This window comes from Convolutriloba macropyga, chromosome 2 (genome assembly GCF_964194025.1).
Source record: "Convolutriloba macropyga chromosome 2, txConMacr16.3, whole genome shotgun sequence".
NCBI lineage: Eukaryota > Metazoa > Xenacoelomorpha > Acoela > Convolutidae > Convolutriloba > Convolutriloba macropyga.
This window is the reverse complement of record NC_134469.1, coordinates 55,758,985-55,786,356: the sequence shown is the minus strand read 5'-3', so window position 1 is coordinate 55,786,356 and position 27,372 is coordinate 55,758,985. Positions and strand designations below refer to the sequence as shown.

The window sequence follows — 27,372 nt, the reverse complement described above, 5'->3', positions numbered from 1 at the left end:
AAAAAACGTGTGAGTGAAAAAAACCTCTGCCTTGTGCGCAAACGATGATATTTTTAGAAGTTCAAGTTAATCCTCAACACGCAGACTTCAAGTCGCACTTTTGAGGTGATTTAAAGATCGATTCGAAGATCGATTTTTAAGCCATGACTTTAAATCCAAATCCTGTCGATAGGTCCACCATGGTTTGAGTAATTTCATTTAACCCCATGTAGTCGCAATTGGAAATAGCGACTACAATTGGAAATAGCGACTTTATTCTCTGTATTCCTGAAATTAATTTTCGAGCTCGCTACTTGTTTAGACAAAATTTGGTGTCAAGTTTTGCAGGAGGGACTAAATCACAGGCACAGTTCACCAGCAGACTTTTAAGTTAAATGTGAGTTACTTTTAAAACCCTTAATGAAGAAGTAAGTTGTTCTGCCGTAATTTTCCAAAATTGATTAAAAGAGCAGGTCTTGTAATATTTATTAACATCAAATTAATACAGCTTTAGTTGCAAATGCACAATTTTGTGTTTCAGTTTTGAGGAGTTTTGCGTACTTATGTAAACTGTTCACATGATAGACACGTTGTATGAATCTTTTCAAATTGCAAACACAGCATAAAAAAGAACAACTGATTTTGAGAAAAATGAAGAGTCGTCTGTGAAACTGTCACGATGATTGCATCTGAATAGCAGATCCGATAGAATACAGAGTATCCATTCTAATTTATCTCATTAAATTAGTGAGTGGTTTTGCGACAGTTTTAAGATGATTTCTGTGACAGTTATAAAGTGTAAAACTGATTTTCAAAAGCTGCTCTCACATCTCAATAGACTGTCTTAATTTAAGAGACAACTTAAGTTCTTAATGATGCATGTTTACAAGCGATGTTTTTTTGAAAGCTAAGATTGAAATTGCAACAATGAGGAAATTTTAGAACCGATTTTTAGAGTGCCGTTCAACGTTTTACGTTCTCTTCAATTGCAAAAAAAAGTTCGCTTCAACTGCATTTCTTAAACAACAACTTCTAGTTTACCAAGTGCACAGTTCTTTTGTTCAGTCAATTTTTACTGATCGATATATTCATCGTACAGGATTGTGAGTGGTGTCAATAAAAAGCTTGTCAAGCGTAGAATTTAGAATTTAAAAATATTTTCAGATTTTAGTTTTTTTCCGAGGAGTAATGAAGAATCACAATTTTGTGAACGATAGCGTAAATTCCCTTCCATTGTTTTGTTCACAATTTTCGTAATTTTTGCTTATATTGATCATTTTTATAAAATATGATAAAAAAGTTAAAGATTGTTAAACGATTGAGTTTTGATCTTAAGTAAGGCTTGTTGTTTTTATCAGGTACTGCTGTTTGTCTTGTCTCTTTTTCTCCTCAGTGGCAGGTATCATCGGCCTTCTAATATGTTTTTGTTTCATTTGTATAGTGGTTAGAGCCAAAGCAATTTTTTAAAATAAATTAGGCAATTATTTTCTAACAAAAATTGATTTTTTGAAAGTTTTCTATCTCTTCCTCATTTGGCGGATAATTAAGTCATAAGCGTGGTTGAGCGAGGTCGGAAACTTATGTGCAAACGAACATTACTGAGCCTTTTTGTTTTGCTTAAAATTACTTGAATAAACTCTTCGACAGAGAGACAACAATTAGGTCTAGCTGACATGCTTTCTCTAGATGAAAATGAATTCAATCTCTTTTTAGTCAAAACATTTAATAAAAAGATTACCTACAGGGGAAAAAAAACTTTATGAAGTACAAGTATGTTTTTAAAAGCTTCTTTCCTCTGACAATAGATCAATCCAATTAACTGGTGAAGTTTTAAAACGTAATTCTTTTAAAGAAATCTAAGTGCACTTTATTACATTTCAGAACCTCTCTAAATTTTCACACTTCTCAAAAATTGTTTCAAAAGCCAATAATAATACTTGAAATTCTTTGCTATCTGTTTTTTAAAAATGTTTTTATGCTGAGATTACCACTAGATAGGAGTGATTTAGATCGCCATAATCCATTGTTACTCGCAGAAAAAAATGCCAGAAGTCTGATTTACATTCGTGTCACCTGATATTGATAAATATTTTATCTCTTTCATATAATTCTATTTTCTTCCACAAGAGAATCTAAAGATTGAAACTTTTTCTTGAAGAATATCATTCTAATAATCGTTTGATTAGTTTATCAACAATTTTCAAGATGTCACAGGAAAATGTCTCAGGTCTTACCCCTTCTTGCGCGATATGCTGAAAATAGTTTTCAAATACTTCTGTCAACTGCTGTTTTGTCAAAATTTACAAACCCTAAAAAATTTCAAAAATATTAGATCACACGAACCTTAAAATTTGCGAAGAGTTGGGCAAAATCATATGACGATCAATATTGAAGCCACCTATAAAATTTGAAAACAAATATTACTGTTGTCTTTTAATGTCTACTCTTTTTTAAACAAAATGTACTTGAAAATCAAGTGGTTAATTTCTATCTAACTAATTGGTTGATTTAAGACCTTGTGGTTTTTTTCAAACAATTGTTTTTTACAATGAGAATGTTGTTGCATTCATTTTTTTCGGTTTCCCAGCCAACGCTTTCCCTGAGCGAGAAAAAGATAAATGTTTTTTTTGCAACAATTTGTGTACTAACTGTAATTATTCCAGAAAATATTTTTTTTTCAGGAAGTTTTAATCTTTATTTATGAACAGTTTGCAAACATTGCAGTAGTTCATAAAATCTCTGATTGCAACGGCTTTCCTTTGCGACAGATGACGTATCACCAAGGCAAATGAATAGATTCTGTGGAGTCCTCATTTTCCTGGAATTTTCTCCTCCTAAGGATGGATAATATGGATTACAAAAAGATTACCTATCTCTAGAAATGGAGTCAAGTTCTTCCCAAATTTACTTGAGATCCCCCCATTGTTTTTGCAGGGAAAATATTCCAAGGAAGTGTCTATGCTCCATTACAATACACACAAGTAATCCAATTTTGTAAATAGTTTCTCAAAGTATAGCTTCTAAATCTTCCAATACTCAAAAGAACAGCATTAAAACTTCATGTTAATTTTCCTTATTGTGATCTATTTTTGTTTGAGGGAGGAAGCCTGACTCCAACTGAGATTATGCTAGAACATTAATAAATCTTAGTCGCCCGAAGGAATTCGTGACCTGACATTAGGGCGACCCGCCCAAAATGTCTAGGGTTTACGTGAACTCGTTTAGAGAATCAAGGGCAGAACTGCGTACATTTCATCCCCCTTCTCTTTTTCAAAATCACGTTTGCGAAGTTGCATCCTCATAATTTGAGATGTTGTGGCTCAATTGATAACATCATTGTCAAGATCAGCTTAATTGATCACGATATTAAACGTGCTAAAAGGGGTTTCAATTAGATGACAGGTTTCAATGAAGGGAAACAATAGACTTCCAAATGATTTCAGACAATCTTTTGAATTGAAGGAAGTTTTTAGTATTTTAACAAATCCTTTAGGCAGATTAAACTAATTGTCTTTAGGAATCTCATGTGACTCATCATTAATCCCGCCAACGGCCAAATGCAGAACACGATAAAAATTTCACCGAAAAATCACTCTCGCTTAAATCGCAGAATCAGTCAATAAGAACAAACGGAGCACACTCCAATAGAGAACTCCCCGCTCGATACTCAAACGCATGCAAGAACGCAACTACATTTAAATATATCGCTTGGCCACAATTAAACGACTTAGCACAAAGTTAGTTCTCTTCGGACAAAAATCTATCCCCTAAATTTGGGATCGGACAACAAACTTTTTAAAAAGAAAACCGTCTATTTTTAAAATTTATGTTCTGGATAAGATACGCAGACAGATGAAGTTACAGTTAGTCCAAGACAATTTCAACGTTTTTTTTACTCGTGAGTAAATTTTTAGAAAAAAATTAACAACTTAAAAAAACATATATTTTCCTTTGCTTTTTAATGTGCGCCCCGGAACTTTCTACTGTAAAACTATTGTCAATCCTTTCATCCAACAATAACAGGAAAAGCATAGAGGCAAAGATCGCAGACCAAAAACACGAGACAATGAAGTTACTCAAAAAGATGATTTCAACCCAAACAATTTGTTTGGTTAGACGCAAAAACCAATGCCCAATTACATTGCTGGAATAAAATAACCAATTAGAAAAATTAACTTGTGGTTAAAACTAATCAACACAAATTTATTTCCGAAGGGTGTTCAGAACAAAGGCCAAAAAAGTATCGCCAGACATAATTGTTAGCGGCTTAATGATCTGATATGAACTGTATGACTTTTTCTTGTTTTTGTGCTCAATATGATTCATAAATGAGATAAATACGTTTATTTTAATATCCAAAATTTGACTCAATTTCATAATATTTTTAACCTCTTACAAACAGATTTCGTTGTAACAGAATGCAAGTCAATTCCTTGGACAGCTCTCGCAAAAAAAATCAGGGCATCAATTAGGAATAACAATCGTAAATATTGCGACTATTTGTTCTAGAAGTTTGATCTTTTTTAGCAATCGTCCACCCCCATTTGTGAAGAGGGGCTAATGCTGAATAGATTTGCGCTTAAATTGATATTCGGCTATCTAAACTGTAAGTCAAGCAATATTGTGGTAACGTATAGCTCAGAAGGGGGATTCTCTATTAGGTACCTTAAAAATATTCAAATACAGAAAATACTTTAAATAGAAAAAACGTTAAAATTTAGCATAGACGGTTCAATTTTGTTTTGTTTTTCTCTCAAAATTTCAGAATGACTGTCTTTTGTTCGAAAACCAATTTTAATTGAAAAAAACTTGTTAAAAGTTATCCAAAATATATGAAACCGTCTGACATACTTTGCGTAGCTGTGCATTTGAGAATTGAATTGAAATAAAATAGGTTGAAAATTATTGATAAGAATAAATTTCTGGAACAAAAATGACAGCTACAAATTTCTGGAGAGGAAGGAAGCTACCGTTCGCAGTTTCATTTACTGCAAATCAAATTTCAAATAAACATAGATGAACGAAATATTTGCACACAATTAGTACGTTTGCCTGCATTCTGAGAGTTTCAAAAAAGTTCGTCTGTTGGGATTTTGTACTGTTATGACTTCATTAAAATGTATTGATTTTTTCATCCCTACAAGCAAGCAAAGCGCAGTGATAGGGGGAAAAACTGTTTCTTGTCAATGAAACCACTTCAATGGGTTTAAATGAAACTTTTACACATTCTATTGCGGTAATTTTGCCAACATTACTGTCTCGTGAACATCCCATTTGGTTAAGGGGTGGAAGGGGGCAGAGATACAAAAGTTTGTCTGCAAAACAATTTGGGTAATCTTAAAAATCTTTAGCTTAAAAAAAATTGTTGCGACAAAGAATTGACGACTTTTCATTAACTTTGAAGTTTCTCGAAAATGCGAATGTTTTGAAGGACATTTTTGAACAGCGAAAATGAGAACAATTCTGATATGTCGAACACAATTTGGAACCCAACTTACCTTGTCTGTGAGAATCTTCGGTTGCGATCGTTTCGCTCTAGAAGAGGACACCAGGATGGGTTCGGTGCCCGACACACGTATCCCGAGGCCATCACAATTGGTTCGATCACTCCGGAACCTCCGCCACCACCTGTGGTTTCATCTGAACCTGCCTTAGAATTTGACTGGTCTTCGCCGAGATCCGCGGACTCAGTTTTCGCGGACTCAGTTTTCGCGGGTTTTCTGTACTCTTCCGGGAGATCTTTACCCGACACGAACAAGTTCAGCGCAATCAAAAAGCAATAAATTAAATGGTTCATAGCTTCTCAAAATTTATTGTTGGACAGACAATAAAAGGGAAATTTATAACCACAAGTTAAAAAACTACTTTTCAAGGAAGCGAGCGAAAATAAATAAGAACAAATAGTGAGAAATAATTTTTTGCGATCATAAATATTCGTGGAGGACTGGTTAGTTTTTTCGGTTCACTCATTTATCAATTTTTATAACCAATTACAATACTCGGTGGCTCCATTTATAACACTGACAAAATTTATTTTTGCATATGAATATTCAAACTGAAGATAGTCAAAGCAGTGAAGGAATTTTAGCCAATGAAAATGGTTTCTTTCATAAGAGTTGAATAAACATTGGAATAAATTTTGAACAGATTTTGAAGTGTGAAAAAAGTTTTGAGAAAAAACTAAGTGTGATAACTGTAAGATATTTTGACCAAACAGAATAGGACAAAATGATAACAAATAGCTGAGGTGTAATTTATATGCTTTGTTTACTCGAGTATATTAAACATAAATTTAGTTTGAAGTAACCAAGCTGTTTAGGGGCGGAGGGTGAATCATTTCTAATGCTTCAATTCAAGGCCTCGGGTCTTCTTTCAAGTTCTGACCAAATATTATGACTTGGGCCGCAAGCTTTGATAATGCAGACCAATAAATAAAAGAGACTGTGAAGCGAAACAGATTAATTAAGAATTAGGATTTGGTCAGAAATTAAACCCAGACGTTAGATTGTGGCAATGAAAAGATTATGAAACATTTAGCGAGTCCATGAAGCAGAAAAATAGACACAGATATTCATTAAAAAACAAAATAATCAAAACAAATTAGGCGGAAATTTAAAAAAAAATTGTTTTGTTTAGCAGCGCTGATTTTGAGTTAACAAATCGAGGAAACCCTAACAGTTACATGGCAGTTGTCATTTTGCAACCTTATTGATAAAATACCAAATGTTCCGAAAAAGCGCAAAATTATTTCACCCGATAAAGGGAAACTTGTTCAAAAATAATAGCCATATAATATAGACCATCGAATTCGCTTTTTGGCAATAATTGAACAGACTTAATATGTCATCAACGTTATTTAGGCGCCTTTGGTCTGCTAATTTTTTTGGCACATACTACATTTTTTTAAATATAATTTGATATTTTCAAGTGCTGTTTATAAAGGCGTGATTGAGCTCTGCAACGTGAGGGCTGCTCAAACAAAATACTTCATTAAGTATTTTACGAGACAAATCAAGATCTTGAGAGCAAGATAACTTAAAATTGAACTGCGGTGGCTCTAATTTTTCCCCCACTTGATGCTCAATAACAATGCATTTTATCATTTCTCTTATACAGCACAAAAGAGTCAAGTTTGTCTGGCTACTGTTATACAAGCATCCTTTCTAAATCTCTGAAATTCAAATATAACTGGACTCTCTTTTTCCAACCCCCCCCCCCTTTCACCAAAAGTTTGAATCGGCTAAGAAGCTCTTTCTGATAATTGTCAGCTATGTTTCTTTCTGATCTGAAAGGACTGAAGAATGTGTGTGTGTGTGCTCTTTATGTCCCTCGGTGACTGTTGTTTGTGTATTTGTGCATGAAGATAACTGTGTTTACGCCAGGATTAGGGCCTCAAGTGTGAAGAAGTTAAACAATATCAGATCAGACCAACGACGCTGCTCTTTTGCAGACTCAAGTACACTACACGGTCGAAGGTCAATCCTATCTCCAGTTACACAATGTCATATTTATGATTATATATGTATATACCTAATAATATTCTTATTAAATTCCACGCCTAGCTAAGTTTTCTCGTGCAAACTGCGGTGGAAAGTTAGCAAATTGTTTCACATTCTGATATAGATAAACATAACAGGTAACAATTGTTTGCTCAATAGGGGGGACAAAAGCCCACTGCTTGTAGATCGCTGACAGAATAAAGATGAACCCACCATTTGTATAATCACAATGGCATCAAATCACCTGGAGACTGGGCTCAGAACTTTACTAATGAAAAGACCATGCCCAAGCAAAGGGCATGAAAAGACCGTCAACCCAAACATTTGAAATGACTTTAGGTCCACTTAGCGAACAACTGGCATTAACCTCGACCGAATTTATTCACGGTGGACTTTCCTCCGTCAAACTGTCATGCTCAGCTTTTGCTCGACTCAAATTTTCCACGCTGCACTTTCGACTGACCCAATAAATCATGCTTCACTTCTCGAGTAAAAATGGTGAATTACAAAATAAGGGTTAAGCTACCCTAGTAATGAGCGGATTCAAGTCTTGCAAGAATCCCCAAGATGATTCAAAATTTGCAAGAGAAACATCTGGATATATCCAATTTTTTCTTTTTTAACTCCAGTTTACTCACTAAACAACAAAATTAGTTTCATTAGCAACGTCAATTACAACAAAGTTAAACTTAATAGTTAAAAAAGTAAAATAGCTAATAATTCGCTTTCGGTTTTTTCGAATCGTGCATTAAATTTGTTAAATGTTTAAAGCTAATTGTGATAATAAACTGAAAACCATCTTCGTATAGATGTTAGTTTTTGCAACCTGAAAGAAGCAAAATAATCTTCATCCAATGGATAAACTTAATAACAACCATAGCATAGAAAAACACGACATTAGTTTTGACCCTTTTATTGAAGTGCTTCTGCGGATTTTGTATAGGTTTCTAGGGTTCAAGTTGATCTATCGCTCAGCGAAAATTTTGCCATAAATCTTGCAATTCTGAGAATACTTTCTTTAGGTTTCATCTTAGAACAAAAAAGAGGAGCACGGATCATTTATTAGAGCAATTGAAAATTTCCTTGATAGAATATTTTTATTTAATCTTTATAATAGCGTAGTGGTCGTAGACTATGTTTTCTTTTCGATAAATTACGAAACTTGGCAACCTAATTGTTTACTCTGGCTCGCTTATAATTAGCCATGATGAAAATTGAGCATTCTAAGTAATTTTAAAAGACCTTTCCCAAGCTCAAGATTTAACCATAGATTGTTAAATCTTGAGCTCAGGGAAAGTCTTTTAAAATTTTATTTGTTTGAAAACGATATTTCCTCAAGTTGGAAAAAAAGTACTGAAAGTGCTGAATTTTCATCATGGCTAATTATAAAACGGCCTTTTTAATCAATTAGGTTAACTAGTTTCATTCAATTTATGGAAATAGAGTCATAGTGCAACTGCGACAAATACGTTATCTTATGGATTATATAAAAATCTTTTGTCATGAAATTTTTCAAACGCTCCATTAAATTTGGTTGCGCTTGTTTTGCAATGCAGTTCAGTATATTTTTCTTGTTTCTCCCGTTTGCTCCTATGAAAAAACCTAATTTTTTTTCAGATTTGCAATACTAATGGAAAAATTTTCGCTAACCGATATATTGGTTATAGCAGTGCTCACATAAAGACGCAAAACGCCCATAAAAGTCTATTCTCACAAAAGTTTATGTTCATTTTCTTGAATATTTTTGTTGAGCATGACTTTTTTGTGGGTTTTTTGAGCCCTTATTTGGGTCCAGCTAAAACATTTACCGTTCAGCAAGAACTTTGCTATAAATTTTGCAACTGTTTATAGCTGTGCTCACATAAAGACGCAGAACGCCCACAAAATTCTATGCTCAACCAAAAAGTTCATTAAAATACTGCTTCTCGACCCAAAAACACAATTTTCTTTGAATTAATGGAGAAGCATATCCATAATTTGTTAGTCATTAATGCAGGACCGAAGAATGCTTGGGTTTTTCCATGTCGACGTCTAAAATTGGGGATAATTTAGCTGCTTGCGAATCAAAAATTTTCTTGTGTAATGCTTCCTTACTCCACATGTTATCCCAACTTGAACCGTAGAAACCTATACAAAATCCGTTGAAGCATTTCCATAAAAAGTCAAAGAAAATTGTACTTTTGTTAGCAACGGCTGTTAAAAAGTTTATCCGTCGGATAAAGGTTGTTTTCACTTCTTTCAGATTGGAATGGGTTGAAAGCTGTCTTTGTCAGTCAGTAGAGCTATTTCTGCTTCCAGCTAGACGGAAAATGAAGTTCCTTCAAGTCATCAAAAATTATTAACCAATCAATCATTTCCAACTGCATATCCACAATAACAATTATTTTTTTACCATAATGCTTTTATACTTTTTTGATCACTTTGCGGAAAGACTTCTACAACATACTAGCTATTGTTTTCTAAATTATAAAAAGACAGTCTACATAAAGAGAAATTCTTGTTTAGAATCATTTTTCACTTTAAGGCGTTTAACTTATTTTAAGCACGTTTATAACCAAAGCAAAAATAGGTTTATCTACTTTTCTAACCGTTAATTTTAACCCGTTGTTATTCACTGGTAATCTGTTGTTATTGAAAGGTTTTGACTTTTGGTATGGTAAGTTGTACTTTTTCGATATATGCCGCCTGAAAGACGATCAATTTAGATTAAATAGCTAGAAATTCTATTTAGATTATCTGAAGACGATACACTCCATATGAAGCAAAAACAAAGTTTTCGAAATTTTTTAGTAGTAATCCGATCAAATTTGATGATTGCGCCTTAGTTGAAACAATTATAAAAATTAAAGAATCCGCCTGAAAAGATCAATTTTCCGGTCTTTGGCAAATGATAAGATTGCTAGGAATCGAATGAATAGGATCGCTAAAACCTACGAAAGCTTAGGGTCTGGCTCATATTTGGTTTTATAACTAAGCATTAACTTGAGTTTGTGGAAATCTGCTGTAGCGGCTGAGCTTACTAACTCATTTATTAAATTGAATAGCGCTTCAAGGCCATTTCAAGCCCCAAAGCTAGAATAACATGACAAGCAAAATTTAATGCTACATTCTATCGAAGCCATTCAGATTTGTTCACTTTGTTCAACATTTATATTTAGCAACTATTATTAGTACATAATCTTCATATATAAACTATACCTCAAACTCGAACTACCTCAACCACCAAAACAATACTACGACTTAACAGTATTGCATCAGATTCTTTGCGATTGGATTGCGAATCAACCTGTTATTGATACAGAATAATTGACAAAACTTCTACATGGTTAACAAATTTCCCATGACATCAAACTTTCACTGAAAAAGTGACGTTATGGAAAAGTGATCAAATTCTGTCGACATTATTATCTGCAATCAATCAACAGTTGAATTTGACATGTAAATCCACGTGACTAACAGCATAAAAGGAGCTTAAAAAACTACCAAAAATCAGAAGAAATTTGCAATTTTGGTTATATTAAACTGACATACATTGCGTATTGAAGCACTTTCTTGAGCGGTAAGTTACCTGTTATCGTGTGTTGTTTCTGTAGATCATATTAGTGATTGTACAGATTTAACTTCACTTTGACTTGTGAAAAGAGAATTGACTTTGATATTCTTAAAACTTTTTTTCTGAGGAACAAAGTTCCTAAGTAAGAGAAACTTTGTGCAAAGCACATAGTCAGTTGCTCGTACTGGTTTTAACGAAGCCTACTCTAGTTCAACATTGGTGTTATTGAAACCAATAGAGAGACTTGCTAACATTAAAGTTAGAAAATTATTATTCTTGTTCAGTTATTGTTACATTAAGTGTGACCTTTTCTGTAATCCTTGAGATAGAAAGCTGAAATTTTGCATGACTATAGCCAATTTAGAAGGCTACAACTTGTTGGATTTAGATTTCCTTAATTCGGCTAATAGATTGAGTTATTAACAAAACTCAACAAAAAATTGATTGTTTCAATTTGAATTATTTTGTTATTCTGAGAGAAACAAGTTTGTTATACAGCAAAGCTGAGCAATTAGTTATCAAGAATGAAAGAGCAACAAGTAAGGCAACGGTAATCTACAGTATAACGAATAATACATTTCACAAATTTAACTGCAAAAACACAATATCCGGACAGATTTGAAACCGCTGAAACGAACTGGGCGGTGTAAAGTTTTCCTTGACTTTGATAGTAAAGCAGCCGTTACATCTGCATCATTTTGTATTACAATTTGTTCAGTTTTGAAAGGTAAGAGAACCCATGACCGAACAACTGCAGGTAGCAACATTTTACTGTACATTCAGCTGCGCTTGATTGCTTCTTTATAATTTCTGCTTGGAACTTGAGAACAAGTTTAACTCATTAGACAAATTGCTTTTAACAATAGTTTTACTGCAATCATATAAGCTGAGTATTATGCGCGCAAACGATGCCCGACAATACTGTAAAAATCAAAACTGAAAGCACTGTTCCAGCTTAAACATCTAAGATCTTAAAGCAGACCTCGGCTGGTTTAAGTTAATGGCACCGATAAAATACAAATAATTCTAAGACCATACCATCTGATGGTTCTTTATATTCAGGAAATTCAAAAATATGACGCGTGAAACCAACAAATTCAAATGAAGTTAAAGAAAAGTTAAATAATCAAATCTTTCACGGTCCAACAAATCAATTCACCTATTATTAACATATTGAATTCGTTGAAATGAGCAAACTCATCAGCTTTTCAATCAATCAATTCGTTTCAAAAAATCAGACTGAGTTCTGTGGTAAACAATTAGCGGCTATGAGACATGAACCTGAAGTTTACATACATATTACGGGAAAAATGAATAAAGACGATAGAGTTTTGTTTTTAGCACTAGAGCTTGCAACTCCAATCAACGGATGAATCAAAGTCAAGCTACGAAAAAAACGGACGTCAAAAATACTTGTTAAATGTGATAAATATTAGGAACCAAAACAATAAAGGAAGCTGTGCAAGCCTAAATAACAAAGAACTGAGTCAATTGACGTGCATCATGAGATAAAATATTTTATACGATTGACATGGCATAGGATTCTTTAGCTTTTCAATCTCTCTCAACCAAGATGCTTTAATGATTCTTGCTTTCAAAAATAATAATAAGCAAAAAGCAAATAATAATATGTTGCAAGCGTTTCAAACATTTGGAAAAAGTGTAAATATTTTCTTTTAGGAATATTTGAAATTTTGCTCTATGCTTATTACAACTTTGCTGTTTTTGGTTTTGTGAAATGATAATATATTCAATTTTTACAATTCCTTGAGATATGCGTTCAAAAAATTGGATATATCCGGCCAGTTTCGCAAACGAAAAGAAAACATAACTGAAAAAATTTTGGTAGCAACCATTTACTGTACTTTCAGCTGTGCTTGATTGCCTCTATATAATTTCTGCTTTGAATTTGAAAATTATTTTAACTAAGTTAAAATTTTTTTAGCAGAGTATTATGTGCGCAAATAAGGCCAGATACAACTGCAAAAATTAAAATTGATAGCACTAAAAAGCCAAGCTTGTTAATTGATTCCTTGCTGCATACCAGTTGTATTCACCGCAAAAAAAAACGAATAGTAAACTGTTGTCTGCGGTTCAAACACTTGCAAAAAAGTGAATACTTTGTTTTAGGAGATTTTGAAAATTTATTCTATGCGAAATACAACTTTGCCATTTTTGGTTTTTTGAAATGATAGTAATTTCAGTTTCTGCATTTTATTAAGATTTTTGTTAAAAAAATGAAAAATGTTTGCATCGTTGTTTATTTGTTAAGAAATATTGACGAGAAAATGCTTTAGTTTTTGCTGTTTTTAAAAGACATCTGGTCTCATTGCCTCATTTCCCATAGAAAACTAGGATTGCTAAAAGTTACGAAAGCTGCAGGTTTTGCTCAAAGAAAACATATTTGAACAAATGCCCGTAGCAACCATTTACTGTATTTTCAGCTTAGATAGATTGCCTCTTTATAATTTCTGCTTTGAATTTGAAAATAAATTTAACAAAGTGAAGAATATTTTTAGCAGCATTTTACTGATATATAACAGGTAGCGCACTTGCAAATTATATAAGCTGTGTATTATGTGCGCAAACAAGGCCAGATAAAACTGCAAAAAATCAAAACTGATAGCACTACTGCGCTTTAATTATGTAAGCTTTTCAAACAGACATCGGTTAGTTTAAGTCAATGGCAACCATAAATGACAATTAATTCTAAAATCAAACCGTCCGATGGTTTTTTTTATTCTCAGAAATTTCTAAAATATACCGCTTGATACCGCCAAATTCAAATAAAACAAAAAAATCAAGTTTTTCATAGTCTCAACAAAAAATTATACAAGTATTAACATAACCAATTGGTTGAATTGAGCAAACTCATCAGCTCATCAACCAATCAATTCATTAAAAAAATATGCTAAGCTCTGTGGTGTACTGTTGAAGGCTCTGATTCATAAATCTGCACTTTAAATGCAAATTAAAGAAAAAAAGAAATGAGTAAAGATGTTGGAGTTTTGTTCTTGGCGCCAGACATTGCAAATCGAATCAAAAGGTGAATAAAACCAAGGCAAAGAAAAAGCGTCAAGAATGCTTGTTATATGTGATAATTATTAGGTACCAAAACAATAAAGGAAGCTATGCCAACCTAAATCACAAAACACTGGGTCAATCCACGTGCAACATGTGATAAAATAATTTGAAGGAGCCCAATGATATAGGATTCGTGAGTTTTTCAACATCTCTCTCAGCCAAATATGTTTATTGATTCCTGGATAAAATTTTGATACGCGAAGATAAAATATTGCACGCGATTCAAACATATATTAAAAGTGTGAACACAATCTTTTAGAAGAATTTGATTTTTTTTGTTTTATGCTAACTACAATTTTGCATTTTCTCAGTTGTGTGAAATAATAATAAATTTTAATTGTTCAGACATTGAGATAATTGTTCAAGAATTTAGAAGATGTTCCCATCGTTATCAGTTGGTAAAAAAGTATTGACGATAAATTGCTTCACTTTTTGTTGTTTTCAGCTGGTATCTGATCTCAATAGCCCATGTTGTGCAAGACAGGTTGTATTTTAGCTTTGGCTAATTCATTTACATATTTTGTCGCATAGAGTTGTAAATGCATACAAATTTTTGAAATGGAAATGCAGATTGTACGTTTCCAAGACAATTATTCAATATGAACAGCTCTCTCCTAGTGTTTTAATGAAACTGGTTTCTTAGCGAAAACTTGACTACTTTCATGAAAAAATTAACCCACTTTTTTGAATTAAGTTCTTCGTTATTGTCTACGTGTTGAGCAATTAGCCACATCAATTAAACAAAAGAAGAAAAGACAGATGAAAAGAAAGTTTGACAATTGTTTTTCTTGGAAATTATTGTTTGTTTATAGGTTGATCTACCTTGTGTATCTATGTTCGCCACCTCTCATGCAGAGCTAAATGTTTTGAACAATTAAATGTCATGCCAAGACCAACTTTCTATAAATAGATTTGCTTCTACGCCTAAGCTTAAACGCGGTTACTTACCTTTTAAGAATCTTTCAAAAATTGTCTCTATCCTTCAAGGTTCTTGCTGGATAACCAAAAAATTTGGAGGAAATCTTTTCGAAACTGCCTATTTTGTAATATTTTAGAATCTTCCAGCAAGAGTTGTACAATTTTATTCATTTGATTGTGAGAGATCTTGTTATTAGCCGCACAGCGATAATTGAGGCTATTATTGGACTTCTTTTGGTTTTTTACAATTCAAAGAATTTTTACAATTCAAAGAATTTGAATTGTATTGGGGCGCTGACTTTTTTAAGATCTGTTCACATATTTTCATGATTTTTGAAGTCAAATTGGAGTAGGGATTTTGGTCACGCCGAAACAGGAAGTGGAGCGAAAAAGCGAGTAGTTTTGCGACATGAATTTTTTTCGCTCTAAATTTAAAGTAGAGTGAAAAAACGGTGTTTGAACAAAAATTCGCTTTCTTGCTAGTAGTTTTTTGTTCACATGAGGCAATTTCACTTTGATTTTTACAGTTTTTCGATTTTTTGGATCGGATTTTTTTCTTAATGTTTTTCCCAATCCATTCATAGTCCGTTCTTGGTCTAGTTTTCTGTTTAGTCAATGAAAATTATTTGAATTGTACGTCAGGACTTGTCCTGCTATGTTTTTTATTTCGTCCATATGACGACACAGCCACTTTTTGTTCATTCGTTCATGCAATTTCAACTGAATTGCATGCGTGACGTCATTTTTCGCTCTTAGTGGAGCGAGCTTTTTTTTGTTCATTCGCGTGATTAAATTTTTGGTCACACTTGACTTACCTCACTCTCAAAAATGACTTCCTCACTTTGAAATTGACTTTTATTTACTTTAATTCAAAGAGACAAGGTCACTCTAAATGAGTGTGTGCCACTCTAAATGAAGGTTATTTGAGATCAGCTAATAGAGGCAGCAATAACTTATAAAGATTTTTAATCAAAATATAACAGATCAATCTTCAATGAAAAGACTATTTTTTTGGCCTGTCTTTTTTACTGTTTTTTTTAGACTGCAGATCTACAAATCTATTGCGGCTTTTTTCTGGCAATCTGCCTGCCATTTTATATTTCGCAATCTTTGAAAGCAACTCACTCAGGTAGCACTCAACAATCTAAAATTGGCTTCTATTTTTCTTATTTAGTACTTTTTTTTAATTTATGGCTGGTTTCAATTGCGGCTTTGAAAGCACTAAGATATAATTTAAAACATTAAAACGAGTGTTGGCAAAATTTGAAAAAGTGTCCAAATTGGGTCATCTGGTTGCACAGCCGAAGGCCGATATAATCAAAACTTATAGTGAAAGAATGGATATCTCTGGGGCTGGCACAGAAAATCAATGTGAGACTCTTTACAGACATTTTGTTGGATGGATTCCAAATTTTGAAAAGAGCAAAACAAAATGCAAGGCACGAATGCTACTACATGCTAGCACGCAGGGACCGAACATTAAATTTCAGAATTAATTTTTGTTTCTGTTCTGTGATTCACTGATAGCTATAGACGAATCATAGCATTATCTAATGGAGTTACAGACATAATAATAATAATAAATTGTTCTCAGATACTGTAAATACAATTTTTGTATCTAAATGTATCTGAAAGGACGCCAAAAAGGCATTAAGCCTGTCAAGTGGTGCCTAAGAGCAAATTACTTCTTTATGGGTTGTATGATTTTCTTTACCTCCAACACCCATCCCCCGAACTAAATCAAAAGTTAAAAACTGAACTTGAAAAAACACAATTCATCTTTGATTTTAATACAGAAACAAAAAAAACACCAAAAGAGCGAAGTCTTACCAAAAAGCCTTTATTAGTTCCTCATCGTCACAAATATAATTATCTTTCAGATCATGAAGTAGATGCGGCAGTTGTTTGGATTTACACTGAACAATTTTTAAAACAATGCTGACATCCCATTTCACTAAAACATTAAGCAGTTTGCGTAAGCGCCAATTAAGAATTTTGCTCTCTTGCTTAGTGCCTTTTGACCTACTTTTAATTGTTTTGATTCTTTTTGAATCATTAGTAATAACTTCTATTTCATCTTTGGAAATGACATCATTTAACTCTGTGTTATGTTGTTCATTTCTTATAATTTTACTCAGACACTTCATCAGTTCATAAACATGCAGTTCACGTATTGATAGTAAACGATGTTTTTGTCTTATGTTGTTAATTGAGTTAAACTTTTTAATACCAAAGAGTATTCTCCACACCAGTATTTGTATTTTTTCAAGCGCCAAGAGATCTGTTTTATTAGCAGAGCCATAAATCAGAACTCCATATTGTAAAACAAGTTGTATGTAGATCTTGTATAAATGCAGCATTCGTTTTTGACTTACGAACTGTCTGAAAAATCGTAGTGGTTGAATGTTGCCAAAAATTTTTCTTTGTACGAACTTAACATGTTCTTTAAAAGTTAGGTTCATATCAATATGTAATCCCAAATACTTGACACATTGTGCATAGGCAATAGTCACACCGTTGAAAGAAAAGTTGGCCCTATTAGTTAGCAATGGAGAGCTTGGGGTCAACAAGTACGTTTTTTGCTGATTTAACGTTAGTTTATTTTCACCAAGCCACTTCTCAATTTTGGTTAGATCTTGTTGTACGCAATCAATGTTTTTGTTATCGTAACTACAATGCAAACAAGTGTCATCAGCAAAAAGAGTGACCTTAAGAGTATGGCAGACTTTCGGCATGTCATTTATATATAAAAGGAACAAAATGGGTCCTAACACTGAGCCTTGTGGAACCCCACAGTTTATTGCTGAAACTCTAGACCTTAGGCTGTTGTGTAGCACAAACTGCTTTCGGTCAGTAAGGTAGGAAGTAATTATTTCCATAACATGGCCTCTAAGACCATAAAGTTCACACTTTTTTAACAACAGGTTGTGATCTACGGTATCAAAAGCTTTTTTTAGATCCAAAAATGCGCAACAGCTTTTTGTACTAATGATTTTGTCTGACCTTAAGCTATCTATCACAATTGCTATAGCGTCCACTGTACTTCTTTTATTACGAAAGCCAAACTGTTGATCTGTAAAGACGCTGTTTTGGTCCAGAAAATCTACTATTCTCGACTTGGGAATTTTTTCAAAAATTTTTCCTACAGTAGGTAATAAGGAAATAGGTCTGTAATTAGAGCAAACGCTCTTGTCTCCGGATTTGTGTATAGGAACAACTTTGGCTGTTTTCAAACAGTTTGGGTAAATGCCGTCTGCAATTGATCGGTTTATTAAGTCAGTCAAAAGGGGTGCTATGGTGCATTTTACTGCTTTAAGGAATTTGTTGCTGATTCCATGCTGGTCCTCAGAGATTTTGTTTGATAATTTATCTATAATACACTCTATTTCCTTTTCATTATAGCCAAGAAGTAACATAGTTGCGGGTACTTTGTCAATAAGGGAGAAATTTGGACTAGAGTCAAACTTACTGTTTAAGTCAGATCCTATTGTGCTGAAGAAAGTATTGAACACTTCACAATTTGGGCTAAGGTCATCATCATTGAGACTTGCAGATGAGGGTTTCAGACTTTTCATTGTTTTGTAAAAGTTTTTATTCCCTTGTTCTTCCTTGCAGGAGAGATATACATCAAAGTACTTCCTTTTAGTATGTCTTATAACTGCTTTGGCTTTGTTTCGCTGCTGCTTGAACTTTAACCAATTTTCTTGTGTTTTACAGTGAATGTATTCCTGATATAGCTTTTTCTTGCGCCGACATTCTTTTTTAACCTTATTATCCACCCAACATTTTTTCGGTCTCTTAGTAGACTTTTTTGTTTCTTTCGGAACATATTTGTTCAAAACTTGAGCAAGAATCTCAAAAAACTTTGTGAACGCTACCTCACTTGTTCCATACGTAAAAATGTTAGCATTCTTTACTAATCCATGTTGTAAAACAAAATTCATATTTAACAGTGTTTGTTCATTTTTTAGTTTTTTCCAACACCTATAGCTGCATTTTTCGTTATGGTCAATGTTGCACATCTCAATCTGTGTATCACAAATTACAGTGAAATGATCTGTTATAGCCGTTTCTACAATGGACACTGTTACGTCATGATTAGCAAAGCAAAGGGCTATTGATGTGCCTCCACCTCTACATGTTCTGGTTATTGATTCCGAGTTCATACTTTCTAACTCAAAGAGTCTTAACGTGCTTTTAAGCATTTCGGATGAACTACTGCTACGAAGCAAGTCTATATTGAAGTCCCCACAAACCAAGTGTTTCTGACCCAAGGGTATGTTTAAGTTGAGTATGTATTCTGTCAGCTGGTTTAACAGAAAACCACATTTTGTAGAAGGCGGTTTGTACACAACTGTTAAAAATGTGAACGGATGCAAAAAAATTGTAAGAATCTGCAATTCATTCAGCTCAAGCTTTGCAACAATTTTATAGGCAAGATTTTTCCTACCATAAAATGCAACACCCCCACGTTTTTTCTCCCTGTTAGCGACTACCAAATTTTGATAGTTTTTTAAAGAAAAATAATTTTGAGTGGGGCTTTTTGAAAGCCAAGTTTCAGTAAGTGCTATAACTTCGGGTTCAGATGTCTCGGCTAGGAAAGCTTCAAGTTCAGAAAAGTTCTTAGTAATCGATCGAATATTCTGCAGAAGTAATCGCATTAGTATACTGATTGCGTTGCAGCCTCATTCATCTGGTCTTAAGAACACACGCAATGAGAAAAACAGTTAAAAAAAATTGCAAGTTTTTGAATTTTTGATGTCACCACGTTTTTCCTCCGCTTTTTTGGAGTTATTACGCAGCTTTCACGATGTGCTAATTTGGAAGGTTATTGTAAATGGTATAATTATGTACAGAATCTAAAAAACTAATTATGTACAGACATAACTGACTAACGTCGGGCAAATTATTGCACCCAGAGGATGGAGTGGTTTGAAACCGACCTCAATTTTCAATGGATGTTGCCTGTGGGGGAGGGGGAGGGGGGGGGGGTGCAGTGTTGATTGCCCTTAACACCATGAGTTAGCGCCTTCACTGCAGAGTTTGGCGACGAAGGAATTGCCGAAGGAATGAGAATTGCCGTTCACACCATGAATTTATGTCTCCTCAGCAGCTTCCGTGCATCAAATACATGGATGCAGACCAGCATGGCTCCCATAGAACTGCCCAGCGGTTTAACGCTCCAGGGCTGCACCATTCTATCCCAAAGCGACAAAATTTTGGTGGTCAGACATTTTAAACCTGTCGGACATGAAATCACTTTTTCAAAAAAAAATCAGAAAAAAATCGCATTTGAGCGCAATAAATGACAATAGTTTCTGTCATATGGGTATGACGCGTAGTTTCTTAAATATGGAATTAGTAGTATGCCCACCATAAGATAGCAATGGAGCGCAGTTAAACTAAGCCATGTGCCTCAAAAAATTACCATAATTCATCGATGGGATTCTATGGGGGCCAAACCCGGGTCACAGTTTGCCCACCATCGGCATGAAAAATGTCCACTCTTTATAGTACGACATTGCATTGTCTAAAAAACCCAAATAGTTCTGCTAACACATTGAAATCTCTCCAAAATTTATCAAGCAACTCAAAAGTTTTATTGCATTCATATGTAAATTCCCAGCTAAATGTTCCAAATTTTTGGTTAATTGTGCGAAAAGAGAACATGAGAGCATAAATATTCAGTCAGTCTGTTTTAAATCTCATTTTTAAGCCTTCAGTGATAATTGCGTCCGGGACTAGTATTAACAGCTTCAAGGAGATTCTAATGAACAGACTAAAATAATCTTAAACGACAAAAACTATAAATTTTGCAACTTTTCCGCATATTTGAATTTAAAATGGTCCGATCTACAGAACAGCTAAGATAGTTTACCTTGCATATCTGCATTTGAAGAGCTTATAGTAATAGATATTAATAATCAACTCTAATTAATGAAGCGTAATCAACAAAATACAAGATAAACCCATAACTCTTTTATTCAGACTCTCATACGTCATGGTTCAATATATCAATGAGTGAAAAGAAATTTCAATTCAACTTCATCAACCATCACAATTTTCCAATTTTGTGGCGACAACCAAAAAATATCCACGTCCAGTTTTTTCAACCCTAATAGTAACCAGTGCACAAATTCCAGCTAAATCTCGGTGGGATTATACATATAATTGGTACAATTTATATTTTTTTAATAATAAATGATACGTAGGGTATGGGCAAAAAGCGTTTAGGGACTAATACTGAAATTAGAAATTCGTAGAGATTTGTTGAAAGTTTCTGAGTGCAATAATATAGGGGTGAGAAGATATAATCTTAAAATATGGGATGCTAAGGTTAAAATCGCGAGCCGAAAATAAATTTTCATTGCCACAGAAATGAGAAATTATTCATTTAAACTCAAATGAAATTTGAACTGTGGAGATTTTGTCCTAAATTCGACTATTGTAAATGTAAAAGCACTCAGGAAGCGGTCAAAATTAATCTATGGTTGATTTCCAGACCAGAAGATCACTATACAGTATTAAATTAATCCCAACACTTCAAGGCCAAAATCCTGCCGATTCTGAACTAAATTCACTGTATGTCATAAAATAGGATTATTTGGAATCTGTTGTCATCAAAATATCAACTGGAGCCACTTTCAGATTGTATTCTGTTGATAGATGGTATTAGTAATTTGTGAATTTCGCAACTAAAATTTAGGAAATTTTTAGTTGGTTATTGTTGCGGGATTTATGCTTGATAGGGCGGAAAATTGAACCATTAAATTATATCTACAAATAGTCTATATAAGAAATGCCGACCCGGTGTTGGGCAAGCTGCTACCTAAAGTACCCAACTTTGTTGTTGTCTGGACTTCTGTGGCTTTTAAAAACAACAGAAAAGTGAATAAAGGTGCTTTTAAGAAAAACAGTTGAGGTAATAACTTCGCTTGCTTTTAACCGAATATAAAGAATATCGTTTTAGTGTTAAATGTTTTGTGAAAATATAAAGGCTTGATCACTTTTTTCCCAGCTCTGAGCTTTAACTAAAAATAAAAAAATTAAGACGCTTACTTTGGAGACAAACTTGGAGACTTATTTAAATAGTTCCATTTGCCGATGAAGTGATAAGGAATCAAATTTGTTTTGACAAAAAGTAACAGAAACATTTGTAAAAACTTGACTAAAAAATAAATTTAATGAGGACAAAATTGAGTACTACACGTCACATAGAAACCAGATATTTTTTAGACAATTAATTTGGTACTAAAACGGTTGCTTATTGTGAACTGCGATAACCAAGTGAATAGCTAACTAGGCATCATCGCCAATTTACTTAGTATTTTCCAAACTTAGAGACTAAATCCCTAAACGATTAAAAGAGCAATGCTCCCCAAATCTATAGTCTTCTTCCATAAATTTTTGTTCAAATTAGTTTTGAGTTTTGACAAAACCAAATAAGAAGAATCAACAGACAAATAAATTGTGGAATAAAATATGTTTCAAGAGAAAAGAAAGATAAATTGACTCAATATTTTCTTCTGAGCAGCAAAAAATTCGATATAAAGTTTTACTGGTATAAAAAACAATAGATCGCGTTTGCTTTCTGACAACAAATAACAAAGTTTTCAAAATTTGACAAAACTTGCAAAGAAGCCAAAATGATCAAAAAACTGTTTTGCTCAAATAATTGGTTTCTATGAACTAATTTTAATTTGTTGATTAGTCAGCAGAATAACAGTCACCAAAAACTATTTTTTGCAAATTAAGAAGCAGTTATATTAAAGTTACTGTTTTGCCACACTTTTTTTAGAAACTAAAGAAATAAAAAAGATGGACTTATCGGAAAATTTAACTTACCAGTTTAATCTGAAAGGGGAAAATTGATACAAGTCAGTATATGAATACGAATGTATCTCAAGAAATGGTGTTCAGAATCAATACTCCGTTCAAATTGATCAACCTTGATAACTATTATTAGCGTGAGCTTTTTTTGTGCAAACTCTTCCGAGCAAGTACTGAATAACTATGTTACCTTCGTAGACAAATTCGTAGAAAAGTGCTAGTGCACATAATTTATGGTATCCCTTGCATATATTTTCTAAGCAAACTTTAAAGGTCAGCGATATTTGGTCACACTTAGGAATCCCACTAAAAACAATGGTGCTAAGTTTAGATACCATATCTTGATTGTTCTCGTTGAATATTTAAATATGTTTTATCCGTTCTCGTCTCACAAATTCAATTCAGCTTCTTGAGCTATTAATAAAATCTGTTCTGTAAGTCTCCCGATTCTACTGTGAAGATCAATTTGCTAGTCTCTATCTCTAAATAAAGTAGATCAAAATGCTTTTATTACGCCTGCGAAAGCTTATTCACGAATTTCTTATGAGCCACGCAATTTTTATGCCAAAAAGCACACTCAGTGAATTTTTTGACATTCATAATCCTTTTCATTGTTGTTACCTTCTTTTAAAAGTGTTTTGCTCGCTCAAATAACAATGGATCTCAATGGATGTTGACATAAACAGGAAAGCCACAAAATTTCGCTGCCAGGAGCATAAGGTTAGTGGCTGTGATGCAGACGAAGTGTTTTTAGAGAAAAGTAATGAATACAGAGAAGCAACACAGTGAACTTGTTCTATTGGCCATTGGGACAAACAATGACGAGAAGAAAAACCACACATTGCTGAAGGCTGGAAATCATAGGGGAATTGCGGACATCAAGAGGAAGAGGATTATTAATGCAGAAATCAGGCACTGATTCTAGGTGCAGCTGCTCTCATGCTGATGAGACATGATTGTTTGGAACATGGCGGCATAAGGGAGGGAGCAACGGCTTGAAAATTTTTGCAGGAGAATGTTCACACTATTGTCACGCTGAATGTGAGGACTTTTGCGGCAGAGCTAGCTCAAATCAGCTCAAGCAGTATAACGATCTGGACATATTATTCATCAGAGGCTACGAGCTGCGTACTAGGCTTCAAGAACCAAGAAAAGATGTCTAAAAGGACCCTTTAAACTTTACTGAGCCTCTATGATCTCTCGAAGAGTTACAAAAGTTTAGTTAATCAGTAAGTATTCAAACAGGCAACAAAATGTGCAGATATGAGAAAACTGATGCAAAAATTGCAAGGGAATACAACAAAGAAACAACAAGGACAGAGTAGTTCAAGTGAATTAGCAGTGAAGTGCAACTTCAAAAGGCAACCCAAGAAAGGAAACCGCTCCCAGGAAATTCCACCAAAACTGCAGTAGATAAGAGACAGCACCATACTTAATAATATGTCGCTACACATCTGATGCCGGAGGAAAACGGATGTGAACAAATAAGATGCAATGGCGATGGGTCTGACAATGGCTACGCCAGACGACGAGTACTGGGTCAGATCTGACACATTGGAGGAAACCAGACAAGCTAGTGCACACAAGTTTTAGTCAAGATTCGAGGATCAGCATGCCCTCATACAATAGATAATTCTAAAGCAACCGCACTAATGTTTCGTGTGTGCCCGACTGTTTTTTGAGCCTTATATCATTCTCATAATGCAAGGAGTTGGACAAAGCTTCTTTATGGAGAAAAAAAACACATGGATGAAACTCCCGAATAATACTCCAGAAGTAAGTTTAAATCAGGATAAAAGTTTGGTTTACTGACACTGAAACCCATTAAAGATCAAGATGAATTCCTGCAGCGTTTAGTTTCACAGCATAGAAATTAACACAGACGATCTAAAACAAATTTATGTTGTAGAATCGCTGTCATGTTTTTCATTACGTATTTTGTTGGCAAACCATACGAAATTTGCGTTTTTTGATTTGCTTAAGGGAAAGAGTGAATCGCTTGTCAGCTTGAAGAAAATCATTATCAGTTTTGAAAAATCAAAGCTGGGCAAAACAATGCGATGGAGTTTTTTTCAGAGGAGTTTAAAGCGTTTTGATCAAACAGAGGCATTCTTCGGGATAAGACCGTTACAAAGAGCAATTAGCTACAAGGTGCAAAAACGGTTTGCTCGAAATGTTTGGGTATCGACTCAGGACTTCCAAAGATGATGTGGAGAGCAACACTTTTGCCGTTTAGCGAGAAATTGAAACATGATTGTTAGATGAGGCGAAACTAGAAGACCGGCAGAGCTAATGCGGTTTATAGTAGTTATAATATAGTTATAGTAGTTATATAGTTTTTCTGCTTTTGCTGCCTAATCTACATAAATAAGTAGAACAGGCCTCAGCGAACTTGAACCATGGCGGTGGAGGGAAACTTTTTGGGTGGCATTGAAGGTGAAAACGTATACCTCGTGTACAAACTCAACAGAAAAAGTAATCATCTGAGGACATGAATTTTGCACAAACGGTGACCAACAGAGAGGTCTGACCTCCTGAATGAGGGTTCAAAAGATGTGAATCTGGCACGCAGATTTTCGCCATCTAGACATTGACAAAACATTAAGACTGGCAAAAGTACTGAAATAAAATCATTGGTATGGCGCAGAAGGCGTGAAAACTCGAAAACAACACTGAGATGAGCAGCCTCGGATGTTTGGAAAACAGACACAGATGAACGATCTAACGAAAAGAAAGAAATCAAGGGGTTTCACAATCCATATGGTGCAGTCACACAGGAGGATTTTCAGCCACAGAGACTGCTGGCTTCAGTGAAAATTCGAAGAAGCGAGCGGAAAGCGCAAAGCCCAGAGAAAGGTCGAAAAAGAGGAATGATTATCAATTTTCTTTGAAAAATTGAAGAACCATGTTGCTCTGACTGAGTGCGACTAAGTGGAACTATGAAAATCTATATAGCTATCCGAAGTGATGATTGGGACCAGTGGCATCAGGATATGAACCAAAACAACAAGTTTGGGATCTAGTGTCGTCATCCAGAGGAAATTTATAATGGTGTCTAAAACGAGTGAAGTGTACGCCACTGGTCAAGTCAGCAAACAAAAAGCACGCTATGTGGCAAACCTTAGCAATTCAAACAAGTGGAAAGAAGGAACAATTAGAGAATTTTCAATCCCTCTTCACGCCAAAGACATTCATGATATTACTTCAAATACCGGCTAAGCAAGACCATCCGATGAACCACTTTTTCACGCTAGTTTGTCATGCCAGTTATCCAACCATCCCCATTAGACAAAAGGATGTGTCTCTGCAAAGATCCAAAAATTGCGAAACTTTGATCGCATGAAGAGAGTAAATTTTAAATTTTTATTGTCTGAAGAGAATAAAAAGGATCAAAATAATTGGCTCCTAACTCTAAATAATTTTTTGGACCCCAATAAAGACGTAATGAGTTCATTTGACTTGACGTAAAACATAAATTTAACTTAGGACAGAAGTTTAAAAAATCCAGAAAAGGCAAATTTAAAAGCACTAAGCGCTCCTAATGAATTAAATGTTGCCTTCAGCTCTGTGGCTTTTTATTGGGCCAATAGAGTACTTTAGTTATCCCGTTATTTTAAAGATGCCAAAAATCGCAAAACTGCAAAAACAATATGATTTTGATGGCGGAAGAGAAAAATGGTGATTGGATTACAAAATGAACTCTGATCAGAGTCATCTTGAGCTCCACTCCTTGGACAGAAACAATGTATCTAACTATTTATTATGCCAACAGTTATTGTTAGAAAATATCCTCTTAAGTTTATTTGGAAGGTTTAGAAAGTTAGATTTTTCAATTAATCAGACAAGAGGAAGTGGATTTGATCAATAAATTGATATAAACGAATCTTCAAAACTGGTACTGTGAATCAAAACTCGGTTCAAACTGACGAGTCCAGTTACTTAATATTAGAGGAGATTTTTTGATGTAACATCTTCCCAACAGCATTTATTGAAATGTTATAACTACAATTATGACCACCAATACTTTCATAGAAACCTACATATGCATTCAAAATCTTGCATGCCCTACAAGTGATTTTTAAGAATTTTGCAGAGGCAAATTATATTGGGTAACTCTTGCGACCCCACTATAAATCGCGGTGCTCAGATTAGTTTTGTATCCTGATATTTTTGCACTGATAATGTGTATTTATACAGATCATTCTTGAGCCCCGTTTCACACTCAAAATCGAGTTATCATCTTTTTTCCTTAACAAGAATTCTCCTGTAGGTCTCTAAAGTCTTCTGTAAAAAACCATTTTCTTTTCTCTCTTAATTCTGCGAAACAAAATGCTTTTAGTTTGTTAAGTACGCTTTATTTCTCCTTTCAAAAATCCAAAACCCAACATTTTTGAGCATAAGCAGGTTGGGTGGCACGAAATTGTAGTCATTGCCAAAATACCCTGTGTACCAGAATACCCAATGCCCTCACGCGTCATCATTTCAAAGAACATCATCTCCTTTCAGTAG

At 34.1% G+C, this 27,372-nt stretch overlaps 1 protein-coding gene across 1 annotated transcript in view; it reads right to left on the bottom strand.

Annotated features, from left to right (window-relative positions):
- LOC142334938 (gamma-aminobutyric acid receptor subunit pi-like) overlaps positions 1–6,370 on the bottom strand; it is a 107,233-nt gene extending 100,863 nt beyond the window's left edge. Inside the window, exon 1 of the mRNA XM_075383267.1 lies at positions 5,478–6,370. Within this exon, the coding sequence (XP_075239382.1) occupies positions 5,478–5,776 (299 nt within the window). The 5' untranslated portion in view covers positions 5,777–6,370. The remainder of the gene's footprint in view (positions 1–5,477) is intronic.
- Between the last annotated feature and the right edge of the window lie 21,002 nt (positions 6,371–27,372).